Here is a 23,224-nt window from a genome sequence, read left to right as displayed (position 1 = left end):
TAAACGGGTTGTCAGATGATCATACAAACCAGATAATCAAAATGGTTGATGGGGTGGGCGTGTCAGAAACTCTTTGAGTTTACTTCTTGACGGATCAGTTTTGTTCTTCTCATTGCAACATCATGGCTGGCAGAGGGAAACCACGCAGAGCAAAGAGTCCAGACACCAAGTCTGCCAACAGCAAAACTAGTCCTGAGGAAGCGCCTCTGCAGAACGGCATCACAAAGGAAAGGAAACCAAAGGCGCAGAAAAAGACAAGAGACGCTGAGGAGAGGACCATAGAGATCAGCGAGCAGCAAAGTGTAACTACGGACAACACGAAGGTTCCTGTGCGATGCACAAAAGCCAAAAAAAAGACGGAACAAGCTGCAGAGATAACAAAGGTGCAACCAGAAACACCAAAGGATCCTCTAAAGATCAAAGTAGAAGGACGTGTTGGCAAAGCCAGATCACCAGGACACATCGCAGAGACAACAGCGAAGGTGCAGCCAGAAACCCCGAAGGCTTGTGTACCACCCGTCAGGTGTGGAGGCAGAGAACACTCCATCCTCCACACGACTCTGGAGAACCTGAAGATCAAAAGGGGCGAAAGATCGGACGCGGCGAAACTCGTCAATGAGATAGTAAAAGCTACAGTTGAGCATTTGAAAGGGAAAAGCCAGAGCTTTAAAGAAATAGAAGCACCGCTACATACTGGAAGCTACTATGAAAATCTAAAGGTGAGTCTTCTTCAGACGCTGTATTTGGTGCATGTGAGCACTTTGAACTACGATGTCATTTGTGTGATTTGTTTGCATGCAGATTTCTAATCCCGATGAGTTCGACGTCATGCTGCCGGTTCCCGTCGACCGAGTGAACGTTACTCCGTTCGGAGACGACGGAGCTTTTTACAGCGTGGGCTTAAAACGAGGCAAGAGTCCTCTGCAGAAATTTCAAAATGACGACGGCACTTTATCCGCCAGTGAGATGCTCCAGGAGTTCAGGGACGAGGTGAAGAAGTCCGTCAAGCAATTTACAGGTGAGTAGAGCAACTTCTTTGAAGTGTTGGGTTGGTCCAGTGCAGTTTATATTTACTACTACTACCCTAATATTACACTAACATGTCACAAAATCCAAAGAGAGATGTATATTATATATATGATGATGGTTACCGGTCCGTTACACCATAAGTATATAATAATACGTTCATGCAACATTTAGATTGTTCTTGGTTCTTCTTTCAGAATGGGAGGTGACAAAAAAGAAAAAAGGCTGCCCCGCAGTGACCCTGATCACAAAACATCAACCAATCCCCATTTCACTGGACATCGTTCTCAGCATCGTGGTTAAATCCAGCTGGCCGCCTTTCACCAAAGAAGGCATTCAAATAGGCGGCTGGCTGGGAACCAAAGTAATGCAGCAATACAAGCGACAGCCATATTATCTCGTCCCAAAATACGAAGGCGTGGGTACGGTGGAGCATGACGGAGTCCTGGCCAAAGGTAAGTTAGTTACACACCTTTTTATGAATGAAATGCAGAGCAAAAAGAAAGCGAAAGCTTCAAGTTCCCCTCTGGGTGTTTCTGTGCAGACGTTTGGCGGGTTTCGTTCTCACACGTCGAGAAGGCCATGCTGATGAATCACGGGTCGGAGAAGACGTGCTGCGAGAGGGAAGGAGAACGCTGCTGCAGGTTACACATTTTAACAAACTTGACTCCTCAAGCCATCTTGAAATAAAGTTTCCTCAAGGTTTCTTTTGTCTTTTCAAACAGGAAGGACTGTCTGAAGCTCCTGAAGCATCTTCTCAGTCTCTTGAAGGAGAAGGACTCTTCTTTGACTAAGTTCTGCTCGTACCACGTTAAGACCACGCTGTTACACGCCTGCTGCTCCAGAACCAAGGACACCGACTGGAAGGCCTCGGATCTGAGCCGCTGTTTCCGGCTTCTCCTGGAGGACTTCATGGGACATCTGGAAAGAGGGGTTCTCCACAACTTCTTCATCCCGACTCAGAACCTGCTCTCTGGTCCCGGTCTGAAGAAGTGCAAGAGTCTGGCTCAACGTATCGGGGAGGAACGTGACAACGGATTTCCTATTTTCAAGTGATAACAACTAAACTCAGGGTAATCGTTCAAAAAGAGAGAATAATGAAACTATACTTTATGTAATACGCTTTACTTTTTAACAATTGAATTCTTCTGTGCACTGTATGCATGGCAGTGGCACTAATAGGCCATCACTCATTTTTGGTTTAAACATTCATGTTTAAAATAAAAACTTAAATTTGAATAGCTTGTATGCATGATTATCATGCAATTGACAGACAATGTTGATATTGGTATCAGTTGACAAGGTATGTTTATAAATGGCAGTGGCACGGCCACCCTGCTCACTGTACCTTGCACGTTTAAAATAAAAACATGAATATATGAACCTGTGTATTATTTGAATAGCTTAGTATTGAATGCACAATAACAAAGTATGTTTATACATGGCACTAGGCCCAGTTTAATATAAAACAATTTTATACAATATATATATATATATAGTAGAATCCCTGCTCCATCTCTCTATCAGTTTGGGGGTCCTTGGCTTGAAAAACGTTGAAGACCCCTGTACTATACTATGACTTTTTTTTCGACATAATATATTATAACTTTTTCATGACTTTTTTTTTGACACATTATACTATGACTTTTTTTTCGACATGCTATACTATGACTTTTTTTCGACATACTATACTATGACTTTTTTTGACATAGTACACTATAACTTTTTCATGACTTTTTTTTTCGACATGCTATACTGACTTTTTCATGACTTTTTTTTCGACATGCTATACTATGACTTTTTATTACTTTTTTTGACATGCTATACTCGCATGTCGAAAAAAAGTCATAGTATAGCATGTCGAAAAAAATGTCAAAGCATGTCGAAAAAGTCAGTATTGCATGTCGAAAAAAAAGTCATAGTATAGCATGTCGAAAAGTATGACTTTTTTCTCGACATGCTATACTATGACTTTTTTTTCGACATGCTATACTATGACTTTTTTTCCACATGCTATACTATGACTTTTTTTCCACATGCTATACTCGCATGTCGAAAAAAAGTCAGTATAGCATGTCAAAAAAAAGGTCATAGTATGTCGAAAAACGTCATGAAAAAGTCATAGTATAGTATGTCCAAAAAGTCATAGTATGTCCAAAAAAAGTCATAGGATGTCGAAAAAAAGTCATAGGATGTCGAAAAAAAGTCATAGTATAGTATGTCGAAAAGTATGACTTTTTTTCGACATATTATACTATGACTTTTTCATGACTTTTTTTCGACATATACTATGACTTTTTCTTCGACATACTATACTATGACTTTTTTTCGACATAGTAGACTATAACTTTTTCATGACTTTTTTTTCGACATGCTATACTGACTTTTTCATGACTTTTTTTTCGACATACTATACTATGACTTTTTTTTCGACATGCTATCCTATGACTTTTTTATTACTTTTTTCGACATGCTATACTCGCATGTCGAAAAAAAGTCATAGTATAGCATGTCGAAAAAAATGTCATAGCATGTCGAAAAAGTCAGTATTGCATGTCAAAAAAAAAGTCATAATATAGCATGTCGAAAAGTATGACTTTTTTTTCGACTTGCTATACTATGACTTTTTTTTCCACATGCTATACTATGACTTTTTTTCCACATGCTACACTATGACTTTTTTTCCACATGCTATACTCGCATGTCGAAAAAAAGTCAGTATAGCATGTCAAAAAAAAGGTCATAGTATGTTGAAAAACGTCATGAAAAAGTCAGTATAGCATGTCGAAAAAAAAGTCAGTATAACATGTTGAAAAAAAGTCAAAGTATAGCATGTCGAAAAAAAAGTCATAGTATAGCATGTCCAAAAAAAGTCATATAGCATGTCCAAAAAAAGTCATAGTACAGTATGTCCAAAAAAAGTCATAGTATAGCCTGTCCAAAAAGTCATAGTATGTCCAAAAAAAGTCATAGTATAGCATGTCCAAAAAAAGTCATAGCATGTCCAAAAAAAGTCATAGTATAGTATGTCGAAAAGTAGGACTTTTTTTTCCAACATGCTATACTATGACTTTTTCATGACTTTTTTTCGACATATACTATGACTTTTTCATGACTTTTTTTTCGACATACTATACTATGACTTTTTTTTCGACATACTATACTATGACTTTTTTTTCGACATGCTATACTATGACTTTTTTTATTACTTTTTTCGACATGCTATACTCGCATGTCGAAAAAAAGTCATAGTATAGCATGTTGAAAAAAAGTCATAGTATAGCATGTCGACAAAAAAGTCATAGTATAGCATGTTGAAAAAAGTCATAGTATAGCATGTCGACAAAAAAGTCATAGTATAGCATGTCCAAAAAAAGTCATAGTATAGCATGTCCAAAAAAAGTCATATAGCATGTCCAAAAAAAGTCATAGTATAGTATGTCCAAAAAAAGTCATAGTATAGCATGTCCAAAAAGTCATAGTATAGTATGTCCAAAAAAAGTCATAGTATAGTATGTCCAAAAAAAGTCATAGTATAGCATGTCCAAAAAAAAGTCATAGTATAGCATGTCCAAAAAAGTCATAGCATGTCAAAAAAAAGTCATAGTATAGCATGTCGAAAAAAAGTCATAGTATAGCCTGTCCAAAAAGTCATAGCATGTCGAAAAAAAGTCATAGCATGTCGAAAAGTATGACTTTTTTTCGACATATTATACTATGACTTTTTCATGACTTTTTTTCGACATATACTATGACTTTTTCTTCGACATACTATACTATGACTTTTTTTCGACATAGTAGACTATAACTTTTTCATGACTTTTTTTTCGACATGCTATACTGACTTTTTCATGACTTTTTTTTCGACATACTATACTATGACTTTTTTTTCGACATGCTATACTATGACTTTTTTTTCGACATGCTATACTATGACTTTTTTATTACTTTTTTCGACATGCTATACTCGCATGTCGAAAAAAAGTCATAGTATAGCATGTCGAAAAAAATGTCATAGCATGTCGAAAAAGTCAGTATTGCATGTCAAAAAAAAGTCATAATATAGCATGTCGAAAAGTATGACTTTTTTTTCGACTTGCTATACTATGACTTTTTTTTCCACATGCTATACTATGACTTTTTTTCCACATGCTATACTATGACTTTTTTTCCACATGCTATACTCGCATGTTGAAAAAAAGTCAGTATAGCATGTCAAAAAAAAGGTCATAGTATGTCGAAAAACGTCATGAAAAAGTCATAGTATAGTATGTCCAAAAAGTCATAGTATGTCCAAAAAAAGTCATAGGATGTCGAAAAAAAGTCATAGGATGTCGAAAAACAGTCATAGTATAGTATGTCGAAAAGTATGACTTTTTTTCGACATATTATACTATGACTTTTTCATGACTTTTTTTCGAAATATACTATGACTTTTTCTTCGACATACTATACTATGACTTTTTTTCGACATACTATACTATGACTTTTTTTGACATAGTAGACTATAACTTTTTCATGACTTTTTTTTCGACATATTATACTATGACTTTTTTTTCGACATGCTATACTGACTTTTTCATGACTTTTTTTTCGACATGCTATACTATGACTTTTTTATTACTTTTTTCGACATGCGAGTATAGCATGTGGAAAAAAAGTCATAGTATAGCATGTCGAAAAAAATGTCATAGCATGTCGAAAAAGTCAGTATTGCATGTCGAAAAAAAAGTCATAATATAGCATGTCGAAAAGTATGACTTTTTTTTCGACTTGCTATACTATGACTTTTTTTTCGACATGCTATACTATGACTTTTTTTTCCACATGCTACACTATGACTTTTTTTCCACATGCTATACTATGACTTTTTTTCCACATGCTATACTCGCATGTCGAAAAAAAGTCAGTATAGCATGTCCAAAAAAAGTCAGTATAGCATGTCCAAAAAAAGTCAGTATAGCATGTCCAAAAAAAGTCATATAGCATGTCCAAAAAAAGTCATAGTATAGTATGTCCAAAAAAAAGTCATAGTATAGCATGTCCAAAAAAAAGTCATAGTATAGCATGTCCAAAAAAAGTCATATAGCATGTCCAAAAAAAGTCATAGTATAGCATGTCCAAAAAAGTCATAGTATAGCCTGTCCAAAAAGTCATAGTATGTCCAAAAAAAGTCATAGGATGTCGAAAAAAAGTCATAGTATAGTATGTCGAAAAGTATGACTTTTTTTCGACATATTATACTATGACTTTTTTTTCGACACGCTATACTATGACTTTTTTTCCACATGCTATACTCGCATGTCGAAAAAAAGTCAGTATAGCATGTCAAAAAAAAGGTCATAGTATGTTGAAAAACGTCATGAAAAAGTCAGTATAGCATGTCGAAAAAAAAGTCAGTATAACATGTTGAAAAAAAGTCAAAGTATAGCATGTCGAAAAAAATGTCATAGTATAGCATGTCCAAAAAAATTCATATAGCATGTCCAAAAAAAGTCATAGTACAGTATGTCCAAAAAAAGTCATAGTATAGCCTGTCCAAAAAGTCATAGTATGTCCAAAAAAAGTCATAGTATAGCATGTCCAAAAAAAGTCATAGCATGTCCAAAAAAAGTCATAGTATAGTATGTCGAAAAGTAGGACTTTTTCTTCCAACATGCTATACTATGACTTTTTCATGACTTTTTTTCGACATATACTATGACTTTTTCATGACTTTTTTTTCGACATACTATACTATGACTTTTTTTCGACATGCTATAGTAAGACTTTTTTTCGACATGCTATACTATGACTTTTTTTATTACTTTTTTCGACATGCTATACTCGCATGTCGAAAAAAAGTCATAGTATAGCATGTTGAAAAAAAGTCATAGTATAGCATGTCGACAAAAAAGTCATAGTATAGCATGTTGAAAAAAGTCATAGTATAGCATGTCGACAAAAAAGTCATAGTATAGCATGTCCAAAAAGTCATAGTATAGTATGTCCAAAAAAAGTCATAGTATAGCATGTCGAAAAAAAGTCATAGTATAGCCTGTCCAAAAAGTCATAGCATGTCGAAAAAAAGTCATAGTATAGTATGTCGAAAAGTATGACTTTTTTTCGACATATTATACTATGACTTTTTCATGACTTTTTTTCGACATATACTATGACTTTTTCTTCGACATACTATACTATGACTTTTTTTCGACATAGTAGACTATAACTTTTTCATGACTTTTTTTTCGACATGCTATACTGACTTTTTCATGACTTTTTTTTCGACATACTATACTATGACTTTTTTTTCGACATGCTATACTATGACTTTTTTATTACTTTTTTCGACATGCTATACTCGCATGTCGAAAAAAAGTCATAGTATAGCATGTCGAAAAAAAGTCATAGTATAGCATGTCGAAAAAAATGTCATAGCATGTCGAAAAAGTCAGTATTGCATGTCGAAAAAAAAGTCATAGTATAGCATGTCGAAAAAAAAGTCATAATATAGCATGTCGAAAAGTATGACTTTTTTTGGACATGCTATACTATGACTTTTTCGAAATACTATACTATGACTTTTTTTTCGACATGCTATACTATGACTTTTTTTATTACTTTTTTCGACATGCTATACTCGCATGTCAAAAAAGTCATAGTATAGCATGTTGAAAAAAGTCATAGTATAGCATGTCGACAAAAAAGTCATAGTATAGTATTTCGAAAAAGTCATAGTATAGCATGTCCAAAAAAAGTCATATTATAGCATGTCGAAAAAAAGTCATAGTATAGTATTTCGAAAAAAGTCATAGTATAGCCTGTCCAAAAAGTATGACTTGTTTTCGACATGCTATACTATGACATTTTTCCGATATTTATTGCATATATTAACTTTTTTATACCATCATGTTTGACAAACTATACCTCTAACAAACAACACAATGGCAGTTTTACATGAATGAATTTATTAATTGTCCTTTGTCTTCATGGTTGCAGGATCCGGAGCTCCATCTGGTCTATCAGCCACTCCTGTGCACGGACTGGTTTACATTTTACCACCTTCCCAAAAAGTGTCCCACAACTTTGTCACAAGTGTCTTCTACATTTTTTGCTAGACACATCCAATACATGCATGCTCAAATGACGGATTAAAAGCTTTCACAATTGTTCTTTTTGTCAATGTTACTTTGTATATAAATGCATTTTAGTTCCTTGATGAACTTGTCACAGTCTAGGGGTGTGATAAAACAACTGTTGTAATGTATACTATACATAAACTTTTACATTTGTTCAACCTATAGCATATGGAAACAGTGATACAAAGTCATAGTGTAACATGTCCATAAAAGAAATAAGTCATAGTATTGATTACTGGACAAAAAGCTTCTGTTGGTTTAACTTCACTTCCAATGATTGTACAAACACCCTAACAGCAACATTTTGCGAACGTTTGTTGTCCTCGAGGACCCGGCGTCGTCATCAGAAGCGCCGACAGATTGTTTCATCACCATCTAGAAAGAGTTCAACACTTCTGCATTCATCACAAAGGATTGTGAAATGGTTTAAGCTTTACCAGAAACTGCAGCGCTGCTCCGGCTTTGATCTCCTGCTCAGCTGTAAAAGTGACTTCCTGTCCACTGCAGACGACTTGGACCTAATCCAGGGAATCACTTCCTGTTCAGAGAATAATTGGTCATTCAAATTGACTACGTTTTCCTTTTTGTGAATGATAATTATAAAACATGTACCTTTGGCATCCTCTAGGTAAACGTTTCCAATTATTGTGAAGGTGCAGATTTAATGATTACCGTATCATAAGTATGTCAATAAAATAAACCGGGTGTCACGTCTCTTTAAAAAAAAAGGAGAATTTATTACACAGGTTTTTACTTCTGCATTACATAAACAAAATATTCAGAGTGATTATAAACACTGATGTGGTCGGTGAGGTTACAGACAGAAGAAAAGTGTCATTTTAAACATTTTTTTTTTTAAAACAGGAGCGCAACATAATGAGGAGTAACGGCCTCATTGATAATCCAGCAAAAACACAAAACAAACAAACGGTTTCAAATCACAGAAAAGAAATAATGTACATTCAAAGAAATCACAACACAGGTATCAGATTCTGCTTCAGCCTGTTGGGAGAAATAAAAACAGAAAATCAAGATTAGTCCTCAATTATTAAATTCATTACTGAGGCTTTCTGACTTCATCCCGTGTGATTTTAATTTTTCCCTCTACTCGTTAACCTGTACGAAAGAGCTAGCATGTGGTTTAATTTACTAGAATGACCATCCAATCAGGTGACAGGAGTTCTCAAAGGACCACCTCTCCTAAAGACACGGATACAAATAAAAATATATCTGTATGGTGTTGAGAGATCGTAGAAAAAGTATGAAAGCATAAAAGTATAACCATTATAACTTGTAACCTTTTTTTATTCAAAGTATAACCTATAAACCTTTTTTAATTTTGTTTGAAGTAATTAAACCTATAACTTGTTTTACTTTTTGATAGATGTGATTAACCTTATAAACTGTGTATGTGTCTTCAGTAGAATAGTCACTCTAAACTGTTTGCTTCCTCTTGTAAACAGGATCAAACCAGTTATGTTCTGTGTTTTCTCTAAAAAAAGGGGAGGACTCGTGTGTGAGTTACTCATTAGCTTGAAGGAGGTTCCAGCCTGAGAACAGCATAAAAACAGGAGGGAAGCGCAGAAAAGAGGGAGGAGGGAGAGGAAGTACAGAGAGAGGGTCTGTATTATTCCTCATAGCAAAATCAGTGCGAACTGATAAAGAGGAAAACTCCGTATAGAAGGAGTGTTAGACTTATTACAGAAACTGTTTCATTGACTTGAAATTGTTGTATGTAATTGTTGTGCGAAAAACCTAAATAAAAATCCGGCCTTACATTTTGTAAGAGACTGAAACCAAACAACGTATTCTGGTCCTTTAAACAATTTAAACCTCTTTCCCTGTCCGTTAACCGTGCGATCCAGACGTGACGACAGAAGCTACCATACGGTGCTTAAGGTAAGTACCATGGGTGAAAACTGTGCAGTGTTAGTCATAAAATAGTGAGAATGTTCACAATAGGCAATAGTAAAGTACAGACGAAGTACATAACTATTATATACAGGGTGCTAGGGTTGCATCCCATTGAGAACGCCTAGGGCTTTTGCCGTAAAAGAATTTCAAGAAGACAATTAATCCGAAATCCTAACAATAGCGACAGGGTGAGATAAAAGGCCGAAGGTTTTGTTCTAGCACCTCAAAAAGGAACGTATATCCTTGCAGGTGGGACAGCCGACGGAGTGACCACCGTGTTAGGTGCGAACGACTTCCCCGCCTAGAAACGGGGCAGGCGCCGCTCACGCTTCAATGGTCATCGTCTTTCTCTGCCAACCAGTCAAGTAGCAGTTTAACCTATGAATTCTGGAGCATTGGCTTCAAAATGGAACTTCACGTGACTTTTGCACGACACATTTTGCTGACTCGGGCTTCCCTTTTCAGTCATGTGATGACAAACAAATGTTAAAACTGAAGTAGTATTTGAGTGGTAGTGGTAGTATTGGCTCATTCTGTTTAATCGAACGCTCTCTCATGAAGCTTAACATGAAGGGAGAAAACTCATAAAGTGATTTCTGACTGAATGTTTGATGTGTGGACTTAGTGGTCATGTGTGGACTTACATGGACAATCATGCATTAGAAGGCCCAGTTATCGCTTCGATCTCTGCCTCCTCTCCCTCCACCATCTCTCCTCCCCCATCCTCCTCCTCCTCCTCGTCCTCCTCCTCGTCCTCCTCCTCCACCACCACCACCACCACCACCACCACCTCCTCCTCCTCCTCCTCCACCTTCTCTCCTCCCATATCCTCCTCCTCCTCCTCCTCCTCCCGGTCCTCTTGGGTTGCTCAAGTCCTTCTCCCTCTTGTGCTTCTCGTATCTCTCTGCCATGAGCACCAGCTCCTCGGGGACCTCCTGCAACAGGATTCACAAAGATTTCATGCACGTTATGACGGTTCACTGGAGATTTTATTAAAATACACTTTAAAAACTTGATAAATGTAAATAAGAACATGCTGTCACACATGCTTCCTAATCAACGGTAGTAATCAGCTCAGCTTTCAGGCTGCAAATACAATATTTCTTCCTGATTTGGTAACATTTATCACAATATTTTGTTTTTGAATACAAAAACTAAAGCCTTCTATGGTTTATTCATAAATACAGAATCCTGTTGGTCAGTGAAATACCAAGACAAGCTATAAACCACTATCTTATTCATATTAACAAACTTTCTGTGTGTAATAAATAACAGTGGTAACACCAACCTGTCCTGCTCGCTCCAGGATGTGAATAAGCTCAGGGGCCATTCTCCAGTTCTCTCTCGTTATCAGGGTAACAGCAGCACCCGAGCGTCTGGCACATAAACGCATCAACATTAAATACCAACTCAGGAACCGGAGACCGGCAGTGACTTTCAATCACGTGTGACTGCAGAATAAAGTGACCTGTAAACGCTCTTACCCTGCTCGGCCAGTGCGGCCCACGCGGTGGACGTACTCCTCTATGTTACGTGGGAAGTCGTAGTTAAAGACGTGAGTTATGTCGATGACGTCCAACCCTCGAGACGCCAGGTCTGTGGCGACCAGGATACGAACTCGGCCTGGAAAAAGATTACATGTTAACTTCAAGATCACCAGCTAAATGCCAACATATTTCAGTTTCAGTCCGAGTCTGTTTTTAACACTTCTCCCTCTGTAACATACTGTCTTTAAAGTCCTTGAGGGCCTCCTCACGGTCACACTGCTCACGGTCACCATGGAGACTCTGCACAGCCAGACCCTGCAGACACATGTCGCTGGACAGGTCGTCGGCCCTGAGAGACACGCACACAGGAAATGGTTAGTGTGTGTATGATTAACGCCGGTATTCACCAGGAACTGTGGGCGGCAGCTAAAAGCACATTTACTACGTTAGCGACCGAGTCCTACTCACACAAGCTTCTTGCCCACAAAGACGAGGACTTTATCCAGAGGCTGCATGCTTCTGATGAAGTCAAACACGTAGAACTTCTTCTCGTCTTCGTGGACGATCAGCACCGTCTGCTGCACCGTGTCAACGGCCTGAGAAACACAGGTGGGATGGAGGGTAAACGTTAAAAAGGTTAAAGTGCACAGTCGACACAACCGATACACGATTTGACTGCATTCGTCTCCACTTACCGCCAAGTCCAGAGTGCCCACATACACCATCATGGGATTCTTCAGGTAGGATTTGGCTAATCGCCTCACACCGGTGGGCCAGGTGGCACTGAATCATGGGAGTTTAAGAAGGAAGAGAAAGCTCAATCTCAAGTTTATACTGCACATCTTACAACATGTCAACGTAAATCTCGATAATACTTCTGTGAGGAACTTTATCACAAAGTAAATGAACGCTCCATGTTTCTTCTACCTGGTCATGACGGTCTGTCGGTCCGGCCGGATGTCCAGGAGAATCTTCATAATCTGGGGTTCAAAGCCCATGTCTAGCATTCGGTCCGCCTCGTCCAGCACCTTTTCACAACGATAGGTCGCATTTAATAACTGCTCTATCGGTACCGGTCTATATTTTTCTACATTGGTTTGTGCTCACACCTAAAAAAAAGGCCCAAAATGCATAGGCGTCAGGACACTTTACACCCGAAGCGTTTCACTGAGATGCACGGACACAAACGGCTCACCAAGTAGGTGATGGACTGCAGATTGATGAGCTCGTTCATCTGCAGATCGTTCAGTCGGCCCGGTGTAGCGATCACGATGTCCACGCCGCTCCTCACCAGACCGATCTGAGCTCTCCGGTCTCCTCCGCCGTAGATACAGACACTGAGATAAAAAAAAAAAAAAAAAAGGTAGAGAAGGAAGGAACCGCCACGATCATGTCAAAGAAATATGAATTCTATTAATAATCTAAGCTCATGCTTCGTGACACTATATAGAGACTGCTGGACCTTTTGTAGCCCTTATAGCGATACTTGCTGCACTCGGTTTCGATCTGCAGGGCGAGCTCTCTGGTGGGCGTCAGCACCAACATGCCTGGACCGTCGCGCATGGCTTTAGGCCTAAAAAAAAAGAAAAGAAAAAGAAAAAAAGTAGTTTCAATGATAACGTTGCTGCCTAAAGAAAAGATCACGATGTTAAGCTGAGGAGAAGGAAAGGTGCTGTGCTCACACAGGCTGTCCGTCCATGTGGATGAACCCTGGCAGCAGGTAAGCCAGAGTCTTCCCTGTTCCTGTCTGAGCGATGGCGATCAGGTCCTCTCCACTCAGAGACACCGGCCACGCCTGAGACTGGTGAGGAATCAACAAAAAGCACCGGACATTTAGAACCAACTACATATATAAATAAATACCCCACTGGTGTAAGGCGTAAGAGAGTCCACGGAAATAATCAAATTCAACTTAATGGTTAAAGGTGGTATTATCTTTAATAGCTCCGTACATGGCGTAACTGTGGCTGTGTTTTAAATGTAAAAAAGAGATTAATCCTCAGTTATTATCTTATCTGTATTTGACATAAAATGCCTTTTAGTGGAAGGAAAACGGTTCGGATCTCTTCTCCTATTTGAAGGACTACAGAGGAGAGTAAACCAGTAAAGAGGAGAAAAGAGTGAGATCAGCTGTGGTAGTGTGGGCATTAAGGCCACTGAGGCTGCAGAATATAACTCTCAGAAGGGTGGGCAGACAGACAGCACCACAGGTATCATTATAAAAACACAGGGTTGGCCAAAGGGTGCGGCACAACATCCGATTTAAGATCTACCACAGGATTACAGCAGGTTTGTCAACCAGCTGGGTTACCGAGCGGGTTGTGCAACAAGCTTATTCAAAACTAAAAGCCAGCGAGGATGGATCCCATGTGACTGACTCTCTTACTGCGAAACAAAAGTGAAATCAGAGACGATGACGCAGCAGTTTCATTTCCTCTCGCAGCAAGCATCTGCAGCCTAAGAGCCTCTGGAAAACTACAGAACCACACCCAAAAACCAGCCCACAACACAACACACCTGTCAGAGGAATCACAACAGGCTCACTGATCTACTGGGACTCCTGTGTTTTGCACTTGAGATATAAAAACATGTCGAAATGTTTTAAAGATATCTGGCTTCTATGGTACAGGATGGATTCAATTGTAATTCAGAAAACATGAGTTTCTGACCATGTTTTTATGTTTCATAGGAAAACAAATGTACTAAATGGAAGAGAGAGAGGTTCAAAGGAAGAACAATCTGTACCACAGTTATTGGAAAACAACGAGCTTTAAGTTCGTACGTTAGAGCTGGGCAACATCGACGAACTCAAATATCACAACATTTCTTTATGTGCAAAAATAATGAATTAGTTCTCAACATTTCTTTCATTTCTGCTTTTTTTGGAGAGACTACAACCATGGAATGATAATTTTAAAAAAAAGGTCTAGTATTTCCTGTTAAAGCTGCTGATAATACGGGGAATTCCATATATGGAAATCCCGGGGATATCCAGCGATGAGTAATGAGGCAGATCACTACAGGAGCACTCCTCTACAGCGGTGCTTAATTCCAACGCGTCATCGGAGGACTTGGTTTAATTTTTTTATTCTAAAATATTGTGCTGGTACTTCACTACAGGTCCATACCTGGATGGGGGTTGGTTTGACAAAACCCACGCGTTCTATATTCTCCATGATCTCTGGATAAAGATCAAAGGCCTCCAGAAAGGTGCGACACGGATTGGGAATGGGCCGCTTCTCCCCCTCCTCCTTCAGGTCGTCCACGAAGATATTGTTGTTCTCCTTCCTGTGGAAAAATAGAACGCAAACAAGAACATCGTGGAACTGGTTGAACGGGTCGGTACCAAAACACAGCGCAGTCATAGACCAAGAGGAATACGCAGTGTGTTTAGTGTGGTTTATGTTTAACAAAACCACATTTGGTCCAAACTCCGCATGAAAATGTATTATGTTTTTTTTTTTTCTATTCTTGTACAGGTTTGACAAATAATACTCTTTCAATGCAAAATAAATTGAACAATAACTTGTAAAAGATTTCTACATCTACATGACAGATGTGTAAACAGCTTAAAGTACTGCAGTCAGACCTGCTCAGGTAACAGGTGGAGAGGTGGAGAAATGGTGCCACCTACTGGCCTGAGGCTGTAATAGACAACAATGCAGACAACCACACACCTATTGGGAATAGTGTGCCCGTCAATAGCACCCTTAAGAGTTATGGTATTCATCTCTGCTGCATCTACTCTACTACTGTAGTAGTACAGGTGTTGAGTATTGTATAATATAAGGTAACACTTGGCAGATTTACCTCCAGTCACGGACTTCCTCTGCTGTGAGCACGGAGACGCTCTCTGCCTCAGTGTAGAAGTTCTTCTTCAAGGGCGGCAGGTCTGAAGGAAGTTACAAATATTACAGAAATTGTTTGAATAAGAGGCCAAATCAATGATGAACTCATCACTTCTCTAGTACTTGTGGACTTCAGTGTACGTAGAGTAGTGACAATATATGAGTCCTCACCTTTCCACTTGAGCTCTTGATACTTGTCCTTGTTCTCCCGGATGTCATTCCAGTCGATGGAGGGAGGAGCCTGGGTTATCGCCGAAGCCTGAAGTTCTTCAGTGGACCAGACAGAGTGTTCCTTTACTCCTCCACCACCAACACCTCCACCTCCACCACCACCACCACCACCTCCTCCTCCTCCTCCTCTGTAGCCTCCTTCGTCAGATTCCCCTCTGTAGCGTCCTCCACTAGCTCCTCCTCTGTAGCCTCCTCCACGATCTCCTCCTCTGAAGCCTCCTGCACGATCTCCTCCTCTGAAACCTCCTCCACGATCTCCCCCTCTGAAGCCTCCTCCACTAGCTCCTCCTCCGTAGCCTCCTCCACCACCTCCTCCTCCTCCATAGACTCCCCCCCAACCAGGACCTGAGAACCAATAAGTATGGGTAAGGAAATCCGGTATTAAAATAGGCACTTAAGAGGGTAGATGAAGTGTAAATTGAAGGATATGATTGAGAATATCGAGCAATTTGTTGCTTAGAGAAGAAGGTACTTCACATTGCCACAACTGCCCTCACATTCCTCTGTTGGAGGAACTAGAAGACTGTAGAAAACAGAGCTGTTCACTTCGTACCGTTGCGAGGTCGGAAGATGCGATCTGCCAACAGGTCTTCAATCATCTCCTTGGCCTTCTGCTGGGCAGCAGAGGATCCAAAGAGGACCACCTCACCTTCAGAGCCGCCGTTGTTTATCTGGAGAAACGAACAAAAAGGAGGGAAAACTGTTATACGATACCTGCTCTGACAATAGTTCCATAGTGCCTAGATAGTTGAATTCTAAAGATGATTTACAGCTTGATCTGCCTTTCTGGTGTTCTTTTAGAAATACTTCAAATCTATGCAGTCCATTGCAGGTTAAATCATCTTGAATTGACCGTTTATGTGGCCGTAGGGGTCATTCATATTTTGATAATACATATCACGATATGACATGATTTCTGGTAGCACAATAAATAAATAGTCTACATGAAATAACCACATGGTAGAGTATTGTTTTGTAAACTCCTGTGTGTTAAATTAAAGAAATGAATTAAAGAAATAGAAAGTACTGAGTATTTTAATATAAAGTTATTATGAGGAACTTTTACTTGGTTATGAAACAACTAATTTGATGCTGATGCCTCTTTGTGACATGCATAAAGACACTGCTGCAGTAAAAATGAGGTTTTCTGAAGGGACTCTGGTACTTAAGACACACTTCTGCTTTTAAAAGCAAAATGAAAGTCCCTCATGGTAGCTTTCATTGAGAACTTTAGGGCTATATGAACAGCTTCAAGTCACATTATAGAGAAAAATATATATATTTCCATTGAGCAGATTTCATATCAAGTTAGAGTGTCTGAGAACATTTAGTTAGTATTTATTTATTATTATCAAATAAGACTCAATTGTGTTATCATGCTTACACAATATGATTCCACAGAGATAAAAAATTATATAGAATTAAGTGTTGAATTAAATAAAAAGTCAGTGTAGAAACACTGCAAACAAAGCAGATATTTAAAGCATTTGTTGGTGGATTAGTAAAGTTAACAGTTGTGATAAAAGATAATACGAGTTCTGTCATTAACAATCGCAGCCAAGTGTTGACATTAGTTTACCTAATTCAACTTAAATATAAAACATACCGACAGTTTAACACTTTATAACTGCACACTATTTTTGGACATGGATGCTCTACATAATATCACTAGTTTCAAACCGACAATAGTCAACTTACCTTTATCCTTGCACCAGTGCTCTCTTCAAGTTCACGAATTTTGGCTCCTCCACGGCCTTTAAACAGGATTAAAAAGTATTAAGAATAAGTCCAAAATCTGTACACGTCAGTAAGTAACATACGCTACATTAATGTAAAGGTCATTCCCTCATACTGAACTATTAATAAAACATGTCAAAATGAGGATAAACCTTAAACTATCAAACCATGTGGACCTCATAAACAAGCTAACCGCTCATAAACACGCTAACTAGCTTACTAACGTCCGCTCAGCTAATGCTAGCTAAGTGAAACGGAATTTAAGCTAAAACTCCCAACATGTGGATTTTTTTTTATTTGAATTACTGCTTTATAAACCTACCTATTATCCTCCCAACTAAAACACTTTCCACAGTGAAAGTCACAGCCTGGGAAGAGTCCGACTTTCCATCGCCGAAGGTTGGTCTTCCGGGGCCTCCGCGACCCGTGCTCCGGCCGAACGAGCGAACTTCACCGCCGCCTCTCCGGCTATTATACTCGGATCCGTCGCCATTACGATCCGCTCTACACTCTCTCGAGGCTCTGGACCTGGCGCCATTTCTTACCCCGGGAAATACGTCTGGTCCTTGACTGTCATTGTGTGGTGGTTTCCATTCAGTTGGAGCTGTTTTTGTCGCGTACTTTGCGATAGCGACGCCGCCTTCGCTGTCGTCCTCCTCCCAGTCAGACATTTTGAATTTAGCTCCCGCACCTGTTAGCTAGCTCGAGCTAGCCACGGCACCAACGGCTAATTAACTGTCAATCAAGAGGCATTCACTTCCTCTCTGTAAGGTCAGACATCCGAGCTTTTGATAATTATTGTAAGTGTAAACATGGGATTTAATTAATAAAAAGTATAAAGGTAAAACATAAAAATGTGGAGACATTTAGGAAAACGTCCCTATGTGTGTGTGTGTGTGTGTGTGTATATATATATATATATATATATATATATATATATATATATATATATATATATATATATATATAATGGATGGAAAGGGTATATTAGATAGCATACCTTTTCCATTCATTATCCACCATATAAACCTTATAAAATCCTCATTCCAAAAAAGGCAACATGACATTGTGAGAACTTTTTTATTTTTATTTTATAAAAATAAAATAATAAAATAAAATAAAATTGCTAAAGAAAGACACAACAACCAAAAACAGTTTAGTTAATTTGTACTTTATTAAAGAATAATAAAATTATTTTTGCATTTCTCATCCAGAGAACATAATGTGCACTTTAATAAATTAATTTCAAAGAAAAAATAATAATGTTAATTAACATTGTCAAGCTTTTAAGGCCCAGTTGTGTAATAAATTACTGTTCAAGCAGTAGAGAAATTGTATTAATAGCCATCATATAAAGTCCTTGACTTGAGTAAACTGGATGCCCAAAAATGAGCAGTTTGACTTCAACTATGCAGTATGTTGTACGCTTTAGGCAAACAGGACAGTTATAGCCATGTGAAGAAAAACAAAATAAACGTTTGATATGCAAGAAAGGCACCCTTAAGCAATTTACAGATTGCAAAATATGAGTTTTATGAGGTTCCCCAACTGGCTGAGTCCACGGGGCTTTTACTTGTGTTCGATATCTTGCTTCAGAATAACAGAAAATATTTGGTTGGCCTTTTTTTTTGTTTCATATGTAGCAAAGCTCAATCAATAACTACGAAAAAGTCTACTTTAATATTAAGCATTAAAACTATACCATGTCACATTTTCAGGCTCCTCAAACTCACCAAAAAAACAACAACAACTTGTGCTTTCATCATAACAGCACAACTTCTGCATGGGCTGTAGAATATTAAAATCAATCTAGAAGTGTTAACGACGCTGTCATTTGTTAGGAGATAATACTTGTTATATTCTACTACAGAATATTAATTTGCTAAGCAATGCACTTAACATTCAAAACAAAGGGAAAACAACTGCAAATTAACAAATAAAGGTCGTCATTGACGTATTAAAAATACATTTTTAAGACTGCTGTGACGGCGTATCCCTTAAGACGCAAACATACACAAACAACGAAGCAAAACATTTAAAAATGAAGATGGCTGACAAGGTTTTTGTGCATAATTCCCACAAGCAGGATGGCATTGAAAACAACGTGTAGTGTGTTAGGACAGTGTCATTTAAGAAACACACAATTTTCCACAAACCTGCCAGTGAAAAGTTCACAATCTGAATATGGACTAAATGCACCAAAATATAAAATGTGTGCCATTTTTAAGCTAATAACCTAAATGGTTAAATAGGGTAATTATAAGGTGAGGAGGGAGAGCATGCGCATTCAACAATCCTGGTAGAATTAAAAGGCCTGAATGTTTATTTTAGGGGAGCAGCAGAAGACTTTAAAGAAGCTAACGTGAGACTCAGAGCAGAAAACATGAGGATTTTGTATTTAGATCACAGGGCACATCCCTCTCCTCTTCTAGTAAGTAAATATATGAAATGTCAGCAGCAGAATGGACACATGGATCAAGTAACAACATGCAAAACTGTAACCAACAACAGTGCATGTGCAGTATATTGTAATCATGAGGTTCCTCAAGGTGAATCCAAACTAACCTGCTATCGTCACCCTGTAACACCGCTCTATGAGGCTCTGGACCGGCTGGAGGAAATACGTTCAGCCCAGCAGCCGCTAATCGTTATTATTGATGCACAAGGTGCAAACCAGCACCCAGTACAAACAGACAGGGTTTGTCCAAAAAAAAACAAAAAAAAAAAACCTTAAAAGGTTTAAATGTAATACTACGTGGGTTCTCCACACGACTATTTTCAAATTAGTTCAAAATATGATAATGTTCCTATCGGCAGACTTTGTTTCGTACTCTTTCGTTGAAGTTCTGGAGTTGCTTTAACGTGCAGAAGGACGTCCAGGTGTGTGTTTGCAACAGCTTTAGACATGCAGCGTCTCATGCTCGGCTCGATTCACCATTCAGACCATTAGCAACAATGAGGCCCCCCAGTGTGGGCCCCCTAAGGCCTTGAATCCTGAACCCTCAGGGACTTCACCGACGTCACCTTAGAAAATGGTTTGAGTGTGAGAAGCTGTGAGGGCTTGAAACACATATTATATACAATTGCGGGTATTTTTATTTGATGCTTTTTACTCCTTGATTTGAACGTCTTCCAGGCTCTTTCCTCACGAGACGAGAGGTCATTACGTCATTTCGTTTATGTTTGATGAATAATTCTGTGTAATATAATCTCTGATTTTCATGTGTTTCTATGTTCCATCTTTAATGTTTCTGAGTAAATGTAATATTCCAGGCTGAACACACGTGTGCCCGTCCTCTTTGTTTACGTTTCCATGCTTCCGCGTGTTTAACGTCACATTCGCTATGAATTGTGGGTAATTTTCTTTGGGGCAAAGTCTGCAGAAATGCTGACTTATGGAAAGTGTTCAAAAAGGCTTTAAAATGTCTGAGAGAGAGAGAGATTCTTCAAACACTGGATGGGACAGAAGTAAACCCTGGGGAGTGCGGGGACTGGGACTGGGCCTAATGCACTGGGAATACTGTCCAAACCAACTGGGACGAGTGATCCCCAGGCCCCGTGATTGTAGAAAATAAACAGAACTTGTGGTCTGATTACATGCCGAGGGTTTTAACTCTTTTTATATTATAATTCAGCTATTCCCATCTCCTCTCATTTGTGTGTTTTTTGGGGGGGGAAACAGTCCATGCAGTGATATGTATGAAAGTAAAAAGATGACATTTTTACATCGCCAAAGACAGACATTGAACAAAGAGAGTGAGCGGCTCTCCTCTTCTTCCAAGAAAGTCTCTGAATACAAGTGAATGATAGTGTGTGTTTGTGTGTGTGTGTGTGTGTGTGTGTGTGTGTGTGTGTGTGTGTGTGTGTGTGTGTGTGTGTGTGTGTGTGTGTGTGCTCTACTGGCTTCACTGGATGTTAAGAAACTAGTGGGTGAACTTTAGTTTCCAGTGGCTTGTTTGAGGTTCATCTACATTCTTGTAACTTGCACCTTTTTTTTGGAGACAATCATACAGTATTTATTCACTCAAGTACTCGTCAAGGTGTTCTTTAATTTATACGTCGAACACTCCTGCTTGTTTCTGCCCAAACTGGCTTCTTTGGTTTGGGTTCATGTTCAGACTTGATAAGTAGGACCAAACTATTTTAAAAACAACGTTAACATCAGTTTGTTTTGTTGTTTTGGTGAACCAGATTATTTGATTTGCTTCTAGGCTCAGAAATCACAGTTAACCTTCCTTGTTCTTTATTTATTCAATTTGATCGCCATACTTTTGTATTAATATATGATTAATATATGATCGATATGAAACAAACTTTTTAGTTTTTTTGTATTTGTGTATTTTTGCATATTCTGTTTTGCGTGAAAATGCCCACTTTCATGCATATTTACTATACGGCCCTATACTGTATGGTAATTTTAGGACCCTGTACAAAGTATAAAACATTATACAATCTGCATTAAAAGTGGACACAATCATGTTGGACAAAATATAAAAACATTGTATGTCCATGTACGAGGCATTCACTGGACACACGCAAAATAATCTCTATAGTGTCCAGTAGAAATACTGTAAAAGTGTCTTCCCCAACAATGGTGTGTACATACAGTATGCAAACGTGTGTGTGTGTGTGTGTGTGTGTGTGTGTGTGTTAATGTGTGTGTGTGTGTGTGTGTGTGTGTGTGTGTGGTTATGCCAGCTGTATGTGTGGGGGCTGACTGAGAAACTCTGCGTTTCCCTTGGGGTGAGGAGCAGACTCCCCCGCAGTCTGTAAGAGGTCTGAGGGGCTACTGTCGGGTCCCTGGGACAGGAAGTTGAAATGTTCTCCCTCCGGCTCCAGCTTGCACTTCCTAATGAAGAGTTCTGTCCCGTCCCAGTCGCTGAGGTCACCGTGGGCGTTGCCACGTTTGCTACCGTTGCCGCCGCCGCCGCCGCTGCTGTTGCTGAGGCCGGTGCCGAGGTTGGTCAAAGGCTGGCTGAGGTTGTGCACGGAGAGGGACTTCCCGAGACCTCCTCCCCAGTCTGAAGAGCTCTCGTCTGGGCTGGACGAGAGCAGCAGCAGGGGGTTAACCTCCAGGCTCATGTGCCTCCTGCAGACCCCCTCAGATTTCAAGCCAGTCTTCTCCCGCAGCGGCACCCCACTCTGGGCGGGGCCCGCCTCGCTGTCCGCTTCCTGGTCGGCATCCAGACTGGATCCCACAACAACAGAAGGGCCCAGGCTCCCCTCATCTCTCACATCATCTGGGACGGGCTCAGCGGAGCATCGGAGGTGGGATGGGTGCACCATGGGGGGCAGCCGCAGGGTGAAACCACCCGTCGAGGGAGGCGGGGGTGGCAGGTCGGGGAAGTGTGCTCTTTTGGAGGTACAATTGGGGGTGACCAAGGTTGGGTAGGGGCTATCGGGAGGCAGCAGGGGTGACGGGGAGAGCGAGGCCGTGGACGGGGGGTAGGATGGAGGCGCCGAGTCGGGGGGGCAGTCGTCGTCGGCGGGCGCCAGGATGAGACGCAGGCCTCTGTGGTTGGCGCTGAGAGAATGGCGTATTCCCCCGTTGCCGTCTCCGCCGCTGCCGCCTCCCACCGGATCCCCTCCATCCCTGATGATGGAGGTCTGGTAGTCAGAGTGGCGGTGATGGTGGTGGTTGTCCAGCTCAAACAGGGGCAGGGAGGAGAGGGTGAGCGCCGTGGGGCCTTTCTGCAGGACTTGACGGTAAACGTCCAGCAAAGAGTCCAACTTTGATTCAATGGAAGTCACCTGGGAAAAGAGTGAAGAGAGGGACAGAGAGACAGACAGAGACGGAGACAGAGAGGGAAGCTTAAAGGGCTGCAAAGCAATTTTATTGAATTTTCCCACAACACTGACA

General features: G+C 39.7%; 3 protein-coding genes across 5 annotated transcripts in view; 1 reads left to right on the top strand and 2 right to left on the bottom strand.

Annotated features, from left to right (window-relative positions):
• The first annotated feature begins 92 nt into the window (after window positions 1–92).
• On the top strand, window positions 93–8,689 carry cgasa (cyclic GMP-AMP synthase a). 2 transcript variants are annotated; one of them, XM_068731889.1, is made up of 6 exons: window positions 93–719; window positions 802–1,018; window positions 1,224–1,481; window positions 1,571–1,670; window positions 1,752–2,099; window positions 8,008–8,689. In XM_068731889.1, exons 1-5 carry the CDS (start codon window positions 123–125, stop codon window positions 2,080–2,082), a joined length of 1,503 nt encoding a protein of 500 aa, XP_068587990.1. In that variant the 5' UTR covers window positions 93–122; the 3' UTR covers window positions 2,083–2,099; window positions 8,008–8,689. The 2 variants fall into 2 exon arrangements, with proteins under 2 accessions (XP_068587990.1, XP_068587989.1); XM_068731888.1 differs by lacking the exon at window positions 8,008–8,689 and having other exon boundaries at window positions 1,752–2,396.
• A 369-nt stretch (window positions 8,690–9,058) lies between these two features.
• ddx43 (DEAD (Asp-Glu-Ala-Asp) box polypeptide 43) lies at window positions 9,059–18,045 on the bottom strand. The gene is made up of 19 exons (XM_068731890.1): window positions 17,687–18,045; window positions 17,326–17,381; window positions 16,181–16,298; window positions 15,934–15,972; window positions 15,568–15,753; window positions 15,359–15,440; window positions 14,677–14,836; window positions 13,231–13,349; window positions 13,011–13,121; window positions 12,744–12,885; window positions 12,476–12,576; window positions 12,244–12,331; window positions 12,017–12,144; window positions 11,788–11,897; window positions 11,546–11,684; window positions 11,350–11,437; window positions 10,846–10,996; window positions 10,706–10,797; window positions 9,059–9,149 (listed from the first exon to the last, which is right to left on the bottom strand). Exons 1-18 carry the CDS (start codon window positions 18,033–18,035, stop codon window positions 10,721–10,723), a joined length of 2,244 nt encoding a protein of 747 aa, XP_068587991.1. The 5' UTR covers window positions 18,036–18,045; the 3' UTR covers window positions 9,059–9,149; window positions 10,706–10,720.
• A 521-nt stretch (window positions 18,046–18,566) lies between these two features.
• The window catches only part of LOC137888474 (potassium voltage-gated channel subfamily KQT member 5-like), a 30,725-nt gene continuing 26,067 nt past the window's right edge, over window positions 18,567–23,224 (bottom strand). For both annotated transcript variants that reach the window (XM_068731876.1, XM_068731877.1), the window contains one exon: window positions 18,567–23,115. In XM_068731876.1, coding sequence (XP_068587977.1) covers window positions 22,054–23,115 — 1,062 coding nt within the window. In that variant the 3' untranslated portion in view covers window positions 18,567–22,053. The remainder of the gene's footprint in view (window positions 23,116–23,224) is intronic.

Source organism: Cebidichthys violaceus, unplaced genomic scaffold (genome assembly GCF_023349555.1).
Source record: "Cebidichthys violaceus isolate CVI_PGR_0920_01 unplaced genomic scaffold, fCebVio1.0.p SCAF_54, whole genome shotgun sequence".
In the NCBI taxonomy this organism is placed as follows: domain Eukaryota; kingdom Metazoa; phylum Chordata; class Actinopteri; order Perciformes; family Stichaeidae; genus Cebidichthys; species Cebidichthys violaceus.
This window is presented reverse-complemented; position numbering and strand designations above follow the sequence as displayed.

Excerpts from the sequence above, each read along its gene's own strand:
- cgasa (XM_068731889.1), top strand. The coding sequence starts at position 123 with ATGGCTGGCAGAGGGAAACCACGCAGAGCAAAGAGTCCAGACACCAAG. Across the intron at positions 1,019-1,223 it reads GTCCGTCAAGCAATTTACAG|AATGGGAGGTGACAAAAAAG; the intron begins GTGAGTAGAGCA and ends TTCTTCTTTCAG. Across the intron at positions 1,671-1,751 it reads GAAGGAGAACGCTGCTGCAG|GAAGGACTGTCTGAAGCTCC; the intron begins GTTACACATTTT and ends CTTTTCAAACAG.
- ddx43 (XM_068731890.1), bottom strand. The coding sequence starts at position 18,035 with ATGTCTGACTGGGAGGAGGACGACAGCGAAGGCGGCGTCGCTATCGCA. Across the intron at positions 14,837-15,358 it reads GAGGAAGTCCGTGACTGGAG|GAAGGAGAACAACAATATCT; the intron begins GTAAATCTGCCA and ends ATTTTTCCACAG. Across the intron at positions 11,898-12,016 it reads TTTGTGGGCAAGAAGCTTGT|GGCCGACGACCTGTCCAGCG; the intron begins GTGAGTAGGACT and ends CGTGTCTCTCAG.